General features: G+C 45.4%; 2 protein-coding genes across 2 annotated transcripts in view; one reads left to right on the forward strand and one right to left on the reverse strand.

The window, feature by feature from the left end:
* The window catches only part of FGD1 (FYVE, RhoGEF and PH domain containing 1), a 41,806-nt gene extending 31,452 nt beyond the window's left edge, over positions 1–10,354 (forward strand). The window contains exons 9-18 of the mRNA XM_040631286.1: positions 1,448–1,506; positions 1,642–1,788; positions 2,156–2,248; positions 2,411–2,490; positions 5,944–5,974; positions 6,488–6,589; positions 6,960–7,085; positions 7,263–7,424; positions 8,747–8,890; positions 9,429–10,354. Of these exons, the coding sequence (XP_040487220.1) occupies positions 1,448–1,506; positions 1,642–1,788; positions 2,156–2,248; positions 2,411–2,490; positions 5,944–5,974; positions 6,488–6,589; positions 6,960–7,085; positions 7,263–7,424; positions 8,747–8,890; positions 9,429–9,734 (1,250 nt within the window). The 3' untranslated portion in view covers positions 9,735–10,354. The remainder of the gene's footprint in view (positions 1–1,447; positions 1,507–1,641; positions 1,789–2,155; positions 2,249–2,410; positions 2,491–5,943; positions 5,975–6,487; positions 6,590–6,959; positions 7,086–7,262; positions 7,425–8,746; positions 8,891–9,428) is intronic.
* On the reverse strand, positions 10,314–15,555 carry TSR2 (TSR2 ribosome maturation factor). Its single transcript, XM_008710829.2, has 5 exons — positions 15,411–15,555; positions 15,157–15,247; positions 12,342–12,433; positions 11,600–11,770; positions 10,314–11,370 (listed from the first exon to the last, which is right to left on the reverse strand). The coding sequence occupies exons 1-5, from the start codon at positions 15,489–15,491 to the stop codon at positions 11,236–11,238; spliced, it is 570 nt and encodes a 189-aa protein (XP_008709051.1). The 5' UTR covers positions 15,492–15,555; the 3' UTR covers positions 10,314–11,235.
* Positions 15,556–18,952: the final 3,397 nt, after the last annotated feature.

Consider the following 18,952-nt stretch of genomic DNA (forward strand, 5'->3'; position numbering starts at 1 on the left):
AATAAATAAATAAATAAATAAATAAATAAATAAATAAATAATGGGATCAGGATACTGCTGGCCTCATTGAATGACTTTGGAAGTTTTCCTTCCTCTTCAATTTTTTGGAATAGTTTGAGAAGAACAGATATTTTTTTAGAAACATAATTTTTCTTTTTTTAAAAAGATTTTATTTAGTTATTTGTCAGAGAGGGAGAAAGCAAGCACAAGCAGGGGGAGCAGCAGGCAGAGGAAGAAGCAGACTCCCCCCTGAGCAAGGAGCCCAATGTGGGGCTCAATCCCAGAACCTTGGGATCATGACCTGAGCCGAAGGCAGACGCTTAACAGACTGAGCCACCCAGGTGTCCCAAGAAGAGTAGATATTAACTCTTCTTTAAATGTTTGATAAAAATCACCTATGAAGCCATCTGGTCCTGCGCTTTTGTTTATTGGGAGTTTTTTTTATTACTGATTCAATTTCCTTCGTAATAATCAGTCTGTTCATGTTTTCTATTTCTTCCTGCTTCAGTTTTGGTAGGCTGTATGTTTCTGGGAATCTATCCATTTCTTCTAGGTTGTTCAATTTGCTGGCATATAGTTTTCACAATATTGTCTTACAGTTGTTTGTATTTCTGTGGTGTTGGTTGTTACTTCTCCTCTCTCATTTGTGACTTTATTTATTTGAGTCCTTTCCCCCCTTTTTTCAATGAGTCTGGCTAGGGAGTTATTGGTTTTGTTGATTAGAACGTTTATCTTCTTAGTATAGATTCCTATAATCAGTATTATTGAGACAAAGAATAGGCTCATCTCTTTCTTTTTTAAAGATTTTATTTATTTATTTGAGAGAGAGAATGCACACAAGAGAGGGAGAGGGAGAGAAAGAGCATGAGTGGGGTGGTGGGACGCAGAGGGAGAGGCAGACTCCTCACTGAGCAAGGAGCCTGATGCAGGGCTCGATCCCAGGACCCTGGGATCATGACCTGAGCCGAAGGCAGATGTTTAACTGACTGAGCCACCCAGGCACCCCCTTTGTTTCTTTAAATGGCTTTTTTTCTGATTATAAAAGTAATACATGCTCTTTGTCAAAAATATGGAAAATACAGAAAAATCTAAAGAACACAATAAAAAGCACCCAAAGTCCCACCATTCAGAGACAACTTGTTAAACATGGGTGTGTTTCTTTCCAGTTACCGATGTAACCATTACTGTTGTTATTTTTAATGGTAATAATAATCCTGTTAAGCTTGCATTTTATTCATTGACAGTTATTCCATGTACTATGATTCTGCTATTGTGGGATTGAGATAGTTTCTGATTTTAAGTGATGTTGCTATGGACATCTTTGAGGCTGGTGCTTTCTGGGATGGGGAGGGTGTAGTCAGGCCAGGAGGCGGTATCAGGGAGCAAAGAAGCCCCCAAGAGCCTCTTCTCTGCTAGTCCCCCACTTGACCTCCCACTCTGCCCACAGAGTCTCTGGAGCTGATAGCCACAGCAGCAGAGCACTCTAACGCTGCCATCCGCAAAATGGTGAGTGGCCCTTCTAGCCCCTGACCTTCCTTGGCCACCCACCTGTGGTGTCTTTGTCCTGGGGGGCTTGTGACTTGTGGACATGTCAGGGGAAGCCAGCACCCCAACCCTGCCTTGCTTACTGTCTCCTGCCAGGAGCGAATGCACAAGCTGCTGAAGGTATATGAGCTGCTAGGGGGTGAGGAAGACATTGTCAGCCCCACCAAAGAGCTCATAAAAGAAGGCCATATCCTTAAGCTGTCAGCAAAGAATGGGACCACTCAAGACCGATACCTCATACTAGTAAGTGCCAGGTGTGGGGTTGCACACATTGGCTTGGTACTCACTCAAGACTATACCTCCTGCTAGCCATTCTTTCCTCTATTAATTCATTGTATTTTCACTACCTACACTACAGTTTTTTTTTCTCTACTTCAGAGGTGATGTAACAAGACTTAGAAGTGACTTGCCCAAGGTCACCCAACTAGGCAGCGACTCCCATGCCTAGGCTCTTTCCTTGTGACCCTTGTACCCAATCTGGGCTGTGCTTTCTCTATCTATTGCCTTGATTCCCCAGCTGTAAAGATTCAGGAGTCCTATAAGGATAGGGAGCTGGGCCACACCTCTCCTGGGTCCTCCACACATACATCCCCAAACTTTTCCTTCCTAGTTCAACGACCGCCTCCTTTACTGCGTGCCCAGGCTGCGGCTCCTTGGCCAGAAGTTTAGCGTGCGGGCACGCATTGATGTAGATGGCATGGAGGTGAGCACCAGGAGGTGGGAGATGGGGACCTGGAGTGGGGCCTTGGTGCTGGGAGGAATAAAGTTGTTCTTTGACCCCAAGTCTTTGTGTGCATGTGTGCAGAGGGTGAGGGCCCCGTGGAGCTTAGTAGTCCTCACAAAGCGTCTTTCTCCCTCCATTCAGCTAAAAGAAAGCTCCAACCTCAATCTGCCTCGGACCTTCCTGGTGTCAGGAAAGCAGCGCTCCCTGGAGCTCCAGGCTAGGTACTTGCCCTTACCTATACCTTCCCTCCAGCCCCCTCTTTCCCTTCAGATATGAGGCATTGTAGGCCTAGTGCCAGGCTACCTCCCCAAGGAAGAGATCCTTCCAGAGAAAAGATGGGCACCTTTTCCCAAAGATGTAGGCTTGCTCTTCTGGTGGGTTTTGTTAGAGGAGAGGGAAGAATGAGATATTAATCCAAACAGGAATAACAACAACACAGTTTATTGTAGATTCAGAGACTTAAGAGAAGTCTTAAACCAAATGCAATGCTTGGTCCATGAGAGGAGCCTAAATTGAGCAAAACCCTAAAATAATATTTGCAAGACAATAGGGAAAATGTAAATATGAACTGAACAATAGCTGTTGGGTAATTATTGCTAACTTTTTCAGGTGTGATAATGGTATAATGGTTATATAGGAGAAAAAACAATGGCCTTGTTTTTTCGTGATGCATCCTGAAGATTTAGTATCATGATATCTGTAATTTATTTTTAAATGACAAAAAAATACATAGATACATATACACACACATATATACATACATATGTAATGATATGTGAATATACACATATATATGAAGTGAATATAGCAAAGTATTTTTAAAATTTGCATTTATATAGTAGGCATGCATGTAATGAATTTGTGCTATTCTCTCTGCTTTTTTGTATGCTTGAAATTTTTTATAACAAAACTTTAAAAAATTATAACATTTAAAAATAATGTCTAGCCATTTAACAAAGGGGATTTCATATCCATCCTCTACTTGGATGATTATAATAGCTCGCGTTTAGTGAAGACTTGCTCTTATGTTAGGCACTGTTTTAAGTTAATTTTAACTTAAACAATTTAAGTTTAAACTGACTAGCTGAATCCTTAAAACAACCCTTGAAGTAGGTACTGTTACCATCGACCCCATTTCACAGATGAGTAAACTGAGGCACAGAAGAGTTACGTACCTTGCCCAAGATCCCATAGCTAGAAAGGAGCAGAGCTGGAAATAGAGCTCATGCTGCGTTCTGAGGGCCCAAGTGGTAGGGAATCGTGGTCAGGGCCAGGGCCAGGGAATGGATGCATATGGGTAGATGATCTGTTTCTGACAGGCTGCGAGGAAGTGAGAAATAAGAGTCAGAACCCTCATTGCTGGGACGGCATGGAGGCAGGAAAGAGAAATGAATAGGGCTAGAGGGTGTCCTCTTGGAGGATGAGAGATGGGGGTTACCTTTGAAGCTCTGGGAGACTGAGCGAGCATCCCCAGAGGCCTTCGGCCAGGAAGCAAGAACAAAGCCAACATTGGGCACATCCAGGAGAGGGCTCAGCAGAACCTGAGTGACAAGTCACATGACTCAGGTCTTCTGCTGGGAGGATGGGAGGGAGGGGGCTGCTGAGAGACAATGGAGCCAGAAAGGAGCACTAAGCAGTGTAGGGTTTCCTAGTGGCAGATGAAAGGCATGGAGGGTTTGCTTTGCAATTGCTTGGACTGCCCTTTAAAAAAATTTTGTAATGAAAAATTTCAAATATCCAGAAAAGTAGAAATACAACAAACACCCATATACCTACATTTAGACAACTGGTGCTCTACCTTGGCGACACAGGAATCAGCTGGGGAGCTTTTAAAAAATACTGATGTCTGAGGGGCGCCTGGCTGGCTCAATCAGTAGAGGATGGTTAGAGATTTGAGCCTCATGTTGGGTGTAGAGATTATTTAAAAATAAAATCTTTAAAAAATACCGATGTCTGAAACCCACCCCCAAAGACTGATTGAATTTGTCTGGGGTATAGCCTGAACATGAGGAGTTTTAAAGGCTCCCTTGGTGGTTTCAATGTGTGCACCAGGGTGTAGAACCACTGACTTAGGAGTCAACAACTATTGACATCTTGCCGTATATATATCTTTGGCTGAACCATTTTTAAATAAATTAAAGACATGATACTTCACCCCAGGCCTTTCCTCTAATTGCACGTATGTGTGTATACACACACACACACACACACACACACGTTTTCTTTGTACATTTTATTATGAAAATATTCCAAAATACAGAAAAGTTTAAAGAATTATATAGTGAACAACTGTAACCCACCATACAGATTCTACAAGTGTTAACATTGTGCTACATTTACTTTATCACAAATCTATCCTTTTATCCATCCACCAATCCATCTGGTTTGTTAACATGCATGTCAAACGAAGTTACGGACATTACTACACCTCATCCCTAAAGACTTTGGTGTGCATATTGTTACCGAGAGTTCAGTATTTGTTCAATGTCCTCTCCTTTTCTCGAGGCCAAATATTCACACGATGAAATGCACAGGTCTAAGTGTGTACCATCAGTAAGTTTTGACAAATACAAACACTCATGTCACGTTTTTAAACAAAAATGGAATGCTATGTGTATTTTATATATGTTTTCACTTAACATATCTTGAAGAGCTTCCTATACCATTTATGCTGTCTGACAGTAATGATGTACCATCATTTCTTTTTTTTTATCTGATCCCCTGTTGTTGAACACTTAGGCTGCTTCCAATTTTTCATAATAAATAGCATTGCAATGGACATTCTTGTAGCTAAATACTAACTCCTATTAATTTTTCATGAAGTGGTTCTAAGGACGTATTCAGATTTTCATATTAGAAAAATACTTTTGATGTCTGGTGTGTAGATGTGGAAGGGGATTAGAAGAGGCCAAGCAGGAGTTAGCCAAGAAACTGGGTCCTATTCCTAGTAAGCAGTTTAAGGCGCTGTACCAGCGTAGAGGCCTTGGAGACTACAGGGCAGACAGGAGAGGTGGGAAAGAAAGGCAAAAGGAAGAGGTAACTCGCACTGATTGAGCACCCAGTGGACCAAGGATTGTGCTGGGCACTTTACATATCACTTCAGTTACTGCTCAGAACAACCAGACTGATAATTCTCTCCATGTAAAATGGAGAAGAAAATGGACTAAAGGAAAACAAGCTGCCCCCCTTTCTCAAATTTGCCATTCCAACAACAGGGAACTATTTATGGTTTCTTGTATGTTCCATACTTTTACATACACCTCACCCATAGTCCTCTACCTGAGACCCAGCACCGCCTTGAAGAAACCTTACCAGCCCCACCCAAATTCCAGGCTGGGGCAGGTCTCCTCTTCTGGGCTTCTCAGCCCTATTTTCACTCTGTCACAGTGCTGATCCCCCTGTATTGTCCCTGTCTATCTCCCCTCCTAGACCATGAGCTCGTTGAGGGTAGGGACCTCTCTAAGCCCCAAGTTCCTAGCACAGGGTCTGGAAAGTATTAGTAACTGTTGAATAAATAAACTCAGGCTACATGACCTGCCTAAGGTCATACAGTAAGTTAAGGACCAGAGGGTCAAAACCCTGGTCTGACTCCAACATACTTACTCTTCACCACTCCAGTTGCTTTTGGTTGGCCTGCCTAACCCAACATTTTTCTTTCCCTGCCTCTCCCCAAGGACTGAGGAGGAGAAGAAAGACTGGGTCCAGGTAACATCCAAGAAGGCTTTGTGGTAGGGGGCTGGAGGAGTATTAACAGGTTTCCTTGGGGTTGGTGGACTCTCCCCTAAAACTCGTACCAGACCGGAATGGGCCCGGACACCTGCTTTCCAACAAACTTTACCATCCCCGTTTGACAGAGAAGCAAACTGAGGTCTACAGGTTAAACAGAAACTCACAAATTCTTCTCTTAGAAAGCTGGCTCCACTGAGGGTGTAACCCCAGTGAGTTAAATCCTATAAAACCTTAAGCCCAGATAGTGGCCGGGAAGACTTTCTGAGGTTTTTCAACCACTGATCCTCTCCCCCATTTCACAAATTTAAGAACTGAGAATTGGATTTGGGATTGGGCTTGCTCAAGATCGTATGGCTAGCAAGGGGCAGAATTTGGCCTAGAAGCCAACTTTTCCGACGCCGGGCTAGGGCATAGGAAGGTGAGGTGAGGGTGGAAGTGGGTGGGTTGTGAGGTGATCTGACCTCTTATTTCTTACAACCTCCTTTATAGGCCATCAACTCCACTCTCCTGAAGCATGAACAGACGCTGGAGACCTTCAAACTGTTGAACTCAACAAACAGGGAAGATGAAGACACACCCCCTAACTCTCCAGTAAGAGTCCCCACCCTCTCCCCCTGTACTGGGACCCCTTCCAGACTTCCAAGTCCCCACTTTACCTTGAAATGATCCTTGCCCCTTCCCGGAGAGTAAAGACCAGAGAGCCAGTGCATGACCTCAGAAGTTAGTCTTCTTTTGGTATGGCCACAGAGAAATCATGGGGGAAACTGAGGCCCAGAAAATAAAAATGACTGGTCTTCAGTAGCACAGTAAGGTAGGGACAGAGCAAGGACTCAAAGGCAGGTCTTCTGAATGTATCTGCTGCCTCCCAATGATGATCCAAGCCTTGGGACAGAGGGCAGGGGCTGGCTGGACTGGGCTGGGGAGTAGCCATCTCTGACCTGGGACCTGGCCCTCTCTCCAGAACGTGGATCTTGGGAAGCGGGCACCTACACCCATCCGAGAAAAGGAAGTCACCATGTGCATGCGCTGCCAGGAGCCCTTCAATTCCATCACCAAACGCAGGCACCACTGCAAGGCCTGCGGGCATGTGAGTTTTGGCAGGCAGGGGCAAAGCTAGGGAGGGGACAGGCTGGCAGCCCAAAGGCCCACTTCTGAGTGGTTTACCCTCCAAGGCGGGGGAGGCCATGAGTCCACTGTGGGAGTTGGGACACTGAAGGGAAAGACCTGCAGGAACTAGGCTGTTTTTGCCCACTTGCCACCCCAGGTGGTTTGTGGGAAGTGCTCCGAGTTCCGGGCCCGCCTCATCTATGACAACAACCGCTCCAACCGTGTGTGCACGGACTGCTACGTGGCCTTGCATGGGGTGCCTGGAAGCAGCCCAGCCTGCAGCCAGCATACACCCCAGCGCCGGAGGTCTATCCTGGAGGTAAGAGCCAGGTCCCCGACTAACACTCCTATGCTGACCACATGGGCCCCAGCCACCCACTCAGTGTGACTGATGCCTGGGCATCTCTGAAATGCTAGGGTGCCATGTGCATCCACTGAGCAAGTGACCCAGGCTCGGACTGAGTAAAATGAGTGCAAGAGTGAATGAAAGATGAATTTTTATTTCAGTGCTTTAGACATTTAATCCTCACAGTAACTAATCTATCCATACTGTTACTATCCCTGGGTTACAAATGAGGAAACTGAGGCCCAGGGAGTTATTTGCCCAAATCACACAGCCAGCAAGTGGCAGAGCTAGGATGTTTTTTCAATTAACAAATTATCTTTTCTTATTACAAAGGAGGATATGTGCACTGAAGAAAATTAGACTCTATAAACAAAAATAATAAAAACACCATATTCCTTCTACCCACTAGATTACCACTACTAAGAGTTGTGCTGTAGCATGCACATACACACATTTTTGGTTTTGTTTTTTAACCAAATTGAGGTATTTATTTTATTTAACACTTAGAGAATGCTTACTCTGGGGGTGCCTGGGTGGCTCAGTCAGTTAAGCTGTCGGCTCTTGATTTCGGCTCAGGTCATGATCTCAGGATCCTGAGATCAAGCCCCATGGTGAGCTCCTCATGCAGGGAGTTTGCTTGAGGATTCCTTCTCTCACCCTCTTCCTCTGCCCCTAACTCCTGCTCACATGCACGTGCACGCGCTCGCTCTCTCTCTCTAAAATAAATAAATAAATCTTTTTGAAAAAAGAATGCTTACTCTGTGCCAGGCACTATTCTGAGCATTTTGCATACATTAACTCATTTAATCCTTACAACAGACCTGTATGTTCTCCTTCCAAGTCAATACATTTCCATCTCGAGCTGGGATTCTGAGCCAGACTGCCTTACCCAGCTACCCAGTCTTCTTGACCACAATGCTAGGTTGCCTCTTGCTAAACGTTAAGGCATGGATGTATGATGAAAGATGACCAACACGGGAGGTATAAAGGCGTAAGTGACTTGAGGAATAAATGAACTGATGGAAGAAAGAATGCCTGCCTGGCATCTACGTACCCCTGCTGAGACACCCCTCCCACCAACTCTCAGGAGGCAGCAGCCATGGCAGTTCAGCAAACAAGCCTGGCTTTCAGTCTCGATTCTCACTCACTGGGGGCGGGAGGGTAGTACTGGACAAATCCCTCCTGCCATCTGAGCTTCAGCTTTATCAATCCCTATGCTGAGGGGGTGTCAAAGCCAAGAGTAGCCAGGCCAGGCCTTCTATCAACACTGATGTCCCCTATGTCTCTGGCCACAGAAACAGGCCTCAGTGGCTGCGGAGAACAGCGTCATCTGCAGCTTCCTACACTACATGGAGAAAGGTGGCAAAGGCTGGCACAAGGCATGGTTCGTGGTCCCTGAGAATGAACCCTTGGTGCTGTACATCTATGGAGCCCCTCAGGTGTGCATCCTATTCCTTCAGGCCCTTTCAGCCACCTGGCAAAACCAAGCTGTTCCTCTTCCCCTTCAGTCCTTGACCTCTCCTTGGCCTTGGGGGATTGGGTAAGGCTAAGGGGAAATCAGAACCCCTAGACAAAGACCAACCAGAGACAAGGAGTGATCATGGGCCAACATGTGTACAGAAAAGCGGGATGAGCTGGCATAGCTAGTTTCCTGGAGGAAGCCAGAGTGGAGGTTAGGCACTGCTAGGTCCAGTTTGCAGCGGGGACGAACACGTAAATGGAGGCTACAACCAAGACAAAGGCCCACAAACATTATTTGGTATATGCTAGAGAGACTAGCCCAACTGGTTTTGGTTGTGGGAGGACACAGGTATTTGAACCAGCCTGCATGCTAGCCTCAGTGTCAACTTTTTCCTGTTGCTATCAGTGGAGCCATGGAAGGTTCCTGAGAAGGGGAAGGAAAAGAAGGGTTCGGGAGATGCAAAACTAGTGAGAAGCCCAGCCTCAAGGTGACCCCAGCTCTGTCCTGTTCCCTAGGATGTGAAAGCCCAGCGCAGCTTGCCCCTCATTGGCTTTGAGGTGGGGCCTCCTGAGGCTGGGGAGCGGCCTGACAGAAGGCACGTCTTCAAGATCACCCAGAGCCACCTGAGCTGGTACTTCAGCCCCGAGACAGAGGAGCTGCAGCGGCGTTGGATGGCAGTGCTCGGTCGGGCAGGCCGTGGGGACACGTTCTGCCCAGGGCCCACACTGTCTGAGGACAGGGAGCTGGAGGAGGCACCGGTGGCAGCTTCAGGAGCCACAGCTGAACCCTCCGAAGCCCCCCAGACCCGAGACAAGACCTAGAGGGTTTGGGAGGAACTGGGGCCCCCTGCCCCACACTCTAGCTGCCCATGTCCAATTGGGGGCCCCAGCCCCCTCCCTCCCAGCTCGGTCAATACTTGAACTCCCATCAAGGGCACTTTCAATCCCCAGTGCTGGGTCTTGGGTTTTTTAATTCATCTTTTCACAAAACATGGGCTTTAAAAAAAAAATTCCTACAGGGATGTTAATTTTTTTTAAATCCCTGTCCCCAGGGAGGGTGGGAGCTGTTGCTAGACCCCCTTGAATTAGGCCGTTTTGTCCCCATCCCCTTAACACCCTACAGATCCTGCCTCCACCCAGTTCTCCCCAAAGCACTGGAGGCAGGAGATCTGGATTCAAGTGCCAGCTCTGTCACTGACCCCATGGCCCTGGCCCACCCCTGCCCCCTCAGCCAATGTCTTTACACACGTTACATGGGGTGCTGACCATATCCCTCCTGCCTCTCCCATGACTTACAGCTTCTACCCAGCCCCAAGGCTACCCAGTATTTTATCGTCCAGACCCATGGCAGGGCCACAGGGCAGGACAGGGGAATGGGGGGAGGACAATGGATACTCTTTGTTTTGTTTTTTTAAAGAAAAATACAGTTTATTTCGGGCTTATGGAAACTTTCAGAGTGCTGCTGTGTTCCATCTGTCCATCTGTTTGTTTGTTCAATGTAACAAGCTGCTAGGGTGGGCCCAGAAACTGCTCCCTTGCTGAGCTCTGAAGCCCAGCTCCTAAAAGGCTGATTCCAAGGCTCTTCATGGGTCAAGTTGCAGATTAGTAACAAGAAGGTACTATTTACTGAGGTTTTAAGCCTCATCCCTGGATTTGGATAAGTGTACGTACAGAAAGAGGTTGGAGGAGACAGAAAACAAAGCCCAAGCTCACCACCTAGTCAAAGTCTTAGACTTCCTGAAGGAACCCAGGGCTGGAGGCTATGCTGCAGAAAGGGTGTCTTCCTGGGAGGTTCCAATTTCTGGGCAGGGGTACACAGCTGCTCTGTGTGTGTATGGGCAGGAGGAGAAGGAGAGGTACCACAGCTATTTTCGTTCACATCTTCAACTCATCTCGCTTCTGGTTTGCAAGTTCATCTCACCATTCCTGACCCAGCAGGGCTACTGGTTCTCTTGCTGGTCCTCTCCCTTCACAGATCCAACTGGCCACTGTCAACCAGTGTTTAGCTTCTCCTCCAGTCACACCCTCACCCGCTCATCCCTCCCTCTTCACACTGACTGCACCTGAGAGGCAATGTGCTGGGAAACCAGGCCTCATCATGCAGATAGTAACTTAAGGCCCAAGGGAGTGTGGTGAACCAGGTCACACTACCTCGAGAGCCAGGACCCTAGGGCTCTTCTTCCCCTGGAGGAAACTCGACAGGGGAACAGGAGGAGGGTAGAGATGGGGCAACCAGTCCAGGAGTCCACAACCCTCCCCAAAACCCCTACAAACAAGTCTCAAAACAACTAGCAAGCAAGGACCCAAACCATTCCAGCCCCACTTATTTCTTTCTCCGGACAATGGTCCAGCCATCCTCCACTATATCCTCTTCTTTAATAGTCTGGGAGTCTGGACCAAAGGATTCAGGCTGGGGGAAAACCCCATCTGTAGTTGCCCCATCACTCGTAGCTGTGACCTGGAGGAAAAATACAGGAGAAAGCTAAATACAACACCTCCTGGCTGTGGCCACCGGAGACCCAGGCTCTCTTCCCAGCTTTGCCAGGATTGGCTGTGTGACCTTAGGAAAGTTTCCTGCCCATTCTGGGTAATATACGCCCCCCCCCATCATTTCCCTATGAAAGTAGCTGATTTCCCAGAAAATTGAAGAAATCTGCATCTCCCCACCCAAGGGGCACCCCCTTCACCTCCATCTCCTCCACGCTGTCCGCATCATCTTCATCCGTTTCTCTGGCTGTTGTAACTGCAGTGGCTCTGACCCTGCACTTTCTTTGGGTGATGTGGGAGGCCATCTCCTTCAGAGCAGCCCCATCACCCCTCTGGAAGTGGTAGAACATGGTCTGTAGCTGCTGGCTCACCTACCAAGAAAACATTCAACCAGCCTGGATTTTCTAGAGAACCTACAATACAACCAGCATGTGACTGCAGCAAGAGTAGGGAGGGGTTTGGAATTTTCCAGAAGAGAATGGGACTCTTTCTTTCCCAAGGAGTTCACTAATGAAGGAACCATATATGAAGGACTCAGGTAAGAGCCTAAAGTATGGAAGGAGGGCTTCCTAGTAAGGAAGGCACTAGAACTTGGTTTGAAAGACAGAAGAGGTAAAAGGGAAGGCAATCCCAGCAGGAACTGATGGGGAGAAATGTTAACCAGAGTAGGGGTGGAAATGTACCTGGCCTGATATGCCCTTGGGATGGGGGTAAAGAACGGACCCGGTTGACAATGTTGTACGGAGAGAAATAAAAGAGAAGAGGCAGAGTTTGGAAAGACCTGGGAAGAATAGACTTTTTCCTTTAGGCAAAAGGGAGTCACAGAAGGTTCTTGTGCAGGACTCAAGAAAAGAATGGTTAGACCCAAGAGTCTTGGCCTAAAAACAGGGCAAAGAAAGACTGCGGGCAGGGAAATGGCAGTTATGTCCATGATATGCTCACCTGGGGCAGACTCCCATCCTCCACAACTGTATCGAATTCATTCGTCATGAGCTCCCCGAGGAAGTCCTCCACCTCATCTAGCTCCAAGTCAGCTGGGTAGGAAAGCAAAGACCAGCCAACTGAATCACTCCTGTCCACTATCATTCAATACCTACTTGGTGGGTCCACATCTGATTGGTGGGTAAAGGCCCAAACAGTGAGCCTTTTATTTACTGAAGTGCTCTGTACTCCAGGTTTTTACATGATTTTTAAAAACCAACCAGGGGCACCTGGGTGGCTCAGTCAGTTAAGTGTCTGCCTTCAGCTCAAGTCATGATCCCAGGGTCCTGGGATCGAGTTCTGCATCAGGCTCCCCACTCAAAGGGGAGCCTGATTCTCCCTTTCCCACTCCCCCTGCTTGTTCTCTTTCTGTCAAATAAATAAATAAATATTAAAAAAATAAAAACCAACCAAACACTAAATATAAATACCTAATTTCCAATCTCCTGCATCCTACCAAACCCTCTCATTCCCACAGCATCCCAACCACACTCACCCTTTCATCTGACCTATTTTAACTAGCCTCCTCTCTGTGACCTTGAGCAAGTTATCTCTGCGCTTCTGTTTTCTCATCTACAAAGAGGGGCTAATAGCGGCCTTCTTGAAGGTCTGTTATGAGTAGGCCCCTAAATAATGCCTAGCATAGGAGAGACCCATAATCCATGTTAATTTCCATCACTCAAGGGCTAAAGTTTCTGAAATGTAGAAACCCTTCACAACTGTGGCTCCACTGAATAGGACAGGTAAGAAAAAAATAGATGTTAAGTACTTCCAATGATGAAATCATCATAGCCTTGACACCAACATCCTACTGTGTGAAATTTTGGCTAATGCCTCCCCTCTAGGCTTCAGTTACCTTCTGGGCCCATGCTCTACTTTTTCTGAATTAGAGAATTACTGAAGAGGGTCTTCTACAAAACTCCTCACTCTCCCTTCCCTCTGGGAGAGCTCACTCACTTGACTTTCCCTACCACTCTCATCTAATATCCCCCAAAGCTGTCTCCAACCCAGACTACACTCTACCTGTTTCACAGATGCCTCAGGCCCTCCATATCTAAAGCCAAACTCATCACCTTACCTTCAAACCTACTTCTCCTCCTCCAGGCTTCCTCTATTCAGGAAAGGCACCTAATCCACCCAGGGACTCAAACCAGAAACCTGCCTCCTTTTCCTTCCCTCTTCACAGCCAAACAATCTCCAAGGCCCTAATCCACCCCTTCTTTTCCATTGCTACTGCCACTGCCCTAGTTCTGGCCTCATTATTTTCTAGACAGACACAACCTCCTCATCAGTCTTTCCCTCTCCCGTCCATGCTCCATACTGATTATTTTCTGAACTTTCTAGTCAGCAAATCCCATCCTATTACTCACCTTAGAAAGGGCCCATGAATTTTTATCACCTACAGCAGTGTTTCATATCCTGCTTTTCAGAAATAGCTGTCCTGCTGGTTTTTAAAGAAAGCTATCCATAGAAAGCTAATGGGAAACAAAGGAAACCAGGCTTTGTTGTGGTTCTTATCTTTATCCAAGATTTTATTATGTTAATGATTATTGTGACTCCTAAGGAGGAGCTGAAGAAAAGAGCTTTTCTTATATAATTTGACTGGAGAAGCTTTTTCTTCACTGTACATCTAACAGAACTAGTCTTCCATAGCACGTATTTTGGCAAACGCCGGCCTAACAGACAAAACCAAAGGCATGTAAGGTCTTCCACGTCTTAATCTCTTCCCAGGGCCTCCCCACCCCTCAGCTTCATTCTCAACCACTCCTACCCTCCTTACACCCACAAGCACACACACACCCTTACTCCAATACTCAGCTCCCTGCCACTTTCCAAATATAACACATAATCTTCTCATACCACAGAACTTATTTGTGTGTTGCTGTCTCCCCCACCTAGTTAACTCCTTTTCATCCCTTAAGACTCAATCCAATCACTACCTCCCTCAACAACCTCCAAAAGAAACCTCCTCCTCAGTCTCAGGCTACCCAAGCACCCTGAGCTCCTCCTTATTAGAACATCTATCACCCTGAGTGTAAATGCCTACTTAAATGGACCCATCACTAGATGGTAAACTTCCTTGAGAAAACTCTGCCTAACGTCATCTCCAAGACTAAAAACCTGAATAAAGAATTTTGTAAAAATCTTATATGCAAAAGACCCTCTACTGGGTCCCTTATTCTTACATGAGCTTCAAGACACATCAAAGGTGTAGATCTTCGCTGTCCAAATAACCAAATGTGGTTACTGAGCACTCGAAATGTGACTAGGCCGAACTGAGAACGGGCTAAAACTGTAAAATACCCGCCAGATTTTGAAAACTTAATATTAAAAAGGGATGTAAAATATCTCATTAGTAATCTTTTATACTGATTACCTGTTGAAATATTTTGGATATACTGAGTTCAATAACATTAATTTCATCTGTTTCTTTTTACTTTGTTGAAGCGGCTGCTAGAAAATTTTAAATGACATGATGTGATTCGCATTGTATTTTTATTGGACAGTGCTGAGGTAGGTACTTTAATATCCATTTCAGGAATTAGGAAACAGAGTCTCAGGTAAAATAACTTGTCTAGAGTGATACCCCGGGTCAATGGCACAGTCTGTAAGGCATCTGAACTCAAGATTCTGACTCCCAAAGCCTGTATTCATTCCACCTGGATCTTAGTTACGTCCCATCCCACAACTGTTCAAGAGGAAGCGCTTGCTCTCTAGGACCCGCCTCCTCCTCCCCACCCCCCACAGACAGGTCGCAGCGCCTGCATTCACTCACCATTGCGGAAGAAGTACTCCTCTACTGCACCCCCCAGCCATTCGGCCTTCTCCCGGCTGTGCACGCCTCCGAAGCCATTCTCCACAGCGATCTGCAACACAGGCCCAAGCCCACCACGTCAGCCTGGAAGCCGGCCTGGCGTGGTGTAGGGTTGGCTGCTTATGCGACCCAGTGGAGCCTCAGACGCGTGGTCCAGCCAACTCTGGTTCTGCCCCAGACCCTAAGCTAGGATAACTAGCCATGGCCCCACTCACCTGCAAGGCCGGCCAGGCCTCCAGCGCCGCGCGAACGCCAACCCCGAACAGCTCCCGCGAATCTTCCTCAGCTCCGGCCATCGTCAGGCCTCAGCCACGTGATGCCCAGGAGGCCCAATCGCTGCGCAGCACGGCCCAGACCGAATGAGACGAAAGCCGAACCTGAGAACGCAGATGAGCCTTTGCGCTGACCTGGCAGTAAGACTAGAGCAATAGAAAAGTCTGTCAGAGCAACAGATGACATCACCACAGTTACTCCTATGTAGTAAGCCAAAGGAAGCCAGGAGTGGAGGTCGCGCGGGGCCATGGGTTCTTGAAAGATGTGGGGAAGTTAATAAAGATACGGATTCCAGGCCTTGGGACAGAGGAATCAATCTCAGGGAGCATAACCTTAAAATCTGCCTTAAAAAAAAAAAAAAAGCAGCCTAACAACCATAGAACACTGCACCCAACAGCAACAACAGAATATACATTTTTCTGAAGTGCATATGGAACATTCTCCACGACAGACCATATGCTAAGTATGCTAAGTTATAAAGCAGGCCTCAATAGACTTAAAGGGATTGAAATCATACAAAGTTTGTTCTCCCACCACAATGGAGTGAAATTAGAAATCAATAACAAATTTGTGAAATTCACGAATATGTGGAAATTAACACACTTCTAAATAACGAATCGGTCAAAGAAAAAAATCATGAGGGAAACTGGAAAACAAATTGAAATGAATGAAAACGAAAGCACAGCACACCAAAATTTATGAAATGTAGCTAAAAAAAATGCTTAAATGGAATTTCATAGCTATAAACACCCATATTAAAAAAGAAGAAAGATCTCAAATTAATAACCCAATTTTCACCTTAGGAAACTGGAAAAAGAACAAGTAATCCCAAAGCAATCGGAAGGAAATAATAAAGATTGGACAGAAAACACATGGCATAGAAAATAAAACCAATAGAGAAAATCAGTGAAACAAAAGTTGGTTATTTGAAAAGATCAACAAAATTGACAAATTTTTAGCTAGGTGAACTAAAAAAGAGAGAAGACTCAAATTACTGAAATCAGGAATGAAAGAGGTGACGTCACTACCAACTAGCCAAAAAAGACCACATATTGTATGATACCATTTAATATGAAATGTACAGAATAGGCATATCTACAGAGATAGAGAATAGATTAATGGTTGCCCAGGCCTTGGGGAGGGAGGAAATGGGGTTTCTTTGGGGGGAGATGAAGATGTTCTAAAATTAGATGTGTGATGGTTGCTGTTGGGGGCTGAGTTGTGTGTCATCTCCTCCATTCATATGTTGAAGAGCTAACCCCCAACACCTCAGAATGTGACTGTATTTGGAGACAGAGCCTCTAAAGAGGTAAATAAGGTAAAATGAGGCCTTAGAGGTACACACTAATTCAATATGATTGGTGTCCTTGTAAGAAAAGGAGATTAGGGCATAGAGGGAGATACGAGATGCACAGAGGAATGACTATGTGAACATAGAAGGTAGACATCTTCAAGCCAAAGAGAAAGGCCTCAAAAGAAACCAAACCTGCTGACACCTTGATCTCAGAGTTCTAGAATTTCAAGAAAAGAAATTTTTGTTGTTAAAGCCACCAGTCTGTGGTATTTCGTTATGGCAGCCCTAGCAAACTAATACAGTTGCACAACACTGTAAATACACTAAAAACCATTGAATTTTACACTTTAAATGTGTGAAATTTATGGCATATAAAGAATATCTCAATAAAACTGTTTTTAGAAAAATAGCATAGATGATTGCCTCTCACAGCAAAGGTCACAAACTTTGGACTAGACCATGTTAACAAACAGTACTGACACTTCTGTGCCTGGGCTGTGTTGAATGCTGCTGGGTCATGCATGGGGTTTGAGCAAATGCCTAAGAAGGTTACAGTCTGTCATGAAAGATTGGCCAAGGACCCTAGAGAATGATCGGTGCTCTGGGTGAATCTAGGTGATAAAGGGCCTGAAGCAGATAGAATTTTGGAAACTGTCTTTAAGAGAAATAGTACAAATTAGGTATGAAAGTATTGCTTTAGATTTATAAAAGAAATCACAAATGTTACAAATTACAAAATTTTTAAAAAAATGACAAATACCATAAACATTCTCAAACCCCCAAAACAAAATATTTTTGTCAATTGTTTGACTCACCTCTCCACTAATTTTTTGGCTACAAGCTCCTTGATACCCTCTTCTAAATAAATAAGACAGTTATTTTATAATAACATTTTCTAGTGAGAATGCAAAGAATTCAATTGAATTCAATGTCATTCACTTGATAAAAAATTTGTTGGTAGTTTAGAAAAGTTTCAACATCACAATTTGTCAGGTAAATTTTAAGATCATCAAATTTGGGGAAACCTCTATCTAGTTTCTTTTACGTGTGAGCTGTAAAATTTCGGAGTATTTTAACTGTTCTCATGCAGTGACAAATCTTAAATGCTCTTCAAATTGACAGTGCTCAATAGTGGCCTGTGTAAGTATGGGGTGCTGAGGCTTAAGCTTTATGAGTTCTATAATAAATCCATCTCTGTGCAATGTTAGAGAAGGGAGCACAGGGGTTCATGAGAGTCCAGCAGAGGGGGCCCCTGACCCAGCCTCGGGGCTTGTGGCAGGCTCCCAGAGATGATGTTTGAGCTGATTCTTAAAAGTTTGAGTGGAATTTTGCCGGGTGGTGGGGTGTGTTACTAAAAAGAGAGAGAGAGAGAGAGAGACTTTCACGCTGAAGAAACAATGTATATACAAAGAGACAGAGGCAGAAAACAACATGGTATGTAATGATAACCATGAGCGTTCCCAGACTGATAACTTCAGGAGGCATAAACTCCTACAGAGCTATTGAGACTCATTCCAACAGACTCAACAACTTAAATTGAGTTCAAAGAAGCCAAACAAAGATACTGAGATTAATCACCTCTGCATGAAGTTTCCAGGGTGTAAGGCCTCAAATGTACATGGAGATAATAGGTAAGATTCTGGTCACCAGCTCCAGTGTGTTGTGGAGGTTTTTCCCACACCACCAAGTAATTCTCGGACATCAGCTGTGTGTCCTCCAATTCAACTCACTTCTGATACTGCCTACCTGGAGATAGCCTCTGATCCCACAGGTTAAAGGTTCAGTCTTACAAAACTGCCACCCCCTCCCACACACACATCACATGCCAAACACAAGTGCAGGTTATCACCTGTGCTTCTGACCAAAGGGCTATATATGGGAGGGCACAACAGCCCCCTCCTCAGGTTCAATTAATTTGCTAGAGTGGCTCACAGAACTCAGAGAAACATTTTACTTACTAGAGCATCAGTTTAGGGACACCTGGCTGGCTCAGTCAGAAGAGCATGTGACTCTTGATCTTGGGGTAATGAGTTGGAGCCCCACATTGGGTATAGATAGATAGATAGATAGATAGATACATAATAAACAAACAAACAAACTAAAGTTTAGATTACTGGTTTATTATAAAAGGATATAACTCAGGGCTTCAGAGGGGAGAGGGTGGGGGATGGGCTAGCCTGGTGATGGGTA

This window comes from Ursus maritimus, assembly GCF_017311325.1.
Source record: "Ursus maritimus isolate PB19 chromosome X unlocalized genomic scaffold, ASM1731132v1 scaffold_X1, whole genome shotgun sequence".
NCBI classification, from domain to species: domain Eukaryota; kingdom Metazoa; phylum Chordata; class Mammalia; order Carnivora; family Ursidae; genus Ursus; species Ursus maritimus.

Excerpts from the sequence above, each read along its gene's own strand:
- TSR2 (XM_008710829.2), bottom strand. The coding sequence starts at position 15,491 with ATGGCCGGAGCTGAGGAAGATTCGCGGGAGCTGTTCGGGGTTGGCGTT. Across the intron at positions 15,248-15,410 it reads AGGCCTGGCCGGCCTTGCAG|ATCGCTGTGGAGAATGGCTT; the intron begins GTGAGTGGGGCC and ends CCTGTGTTGCAG. Across the intron at positions 11,771-12,341 it reads AGGATGGGAGTCTGCCCCAG|GTGAGCCAGCAGCTACAGAC; the intron begins GTGAGCATATCA and ends TTTTCTTGGTAG.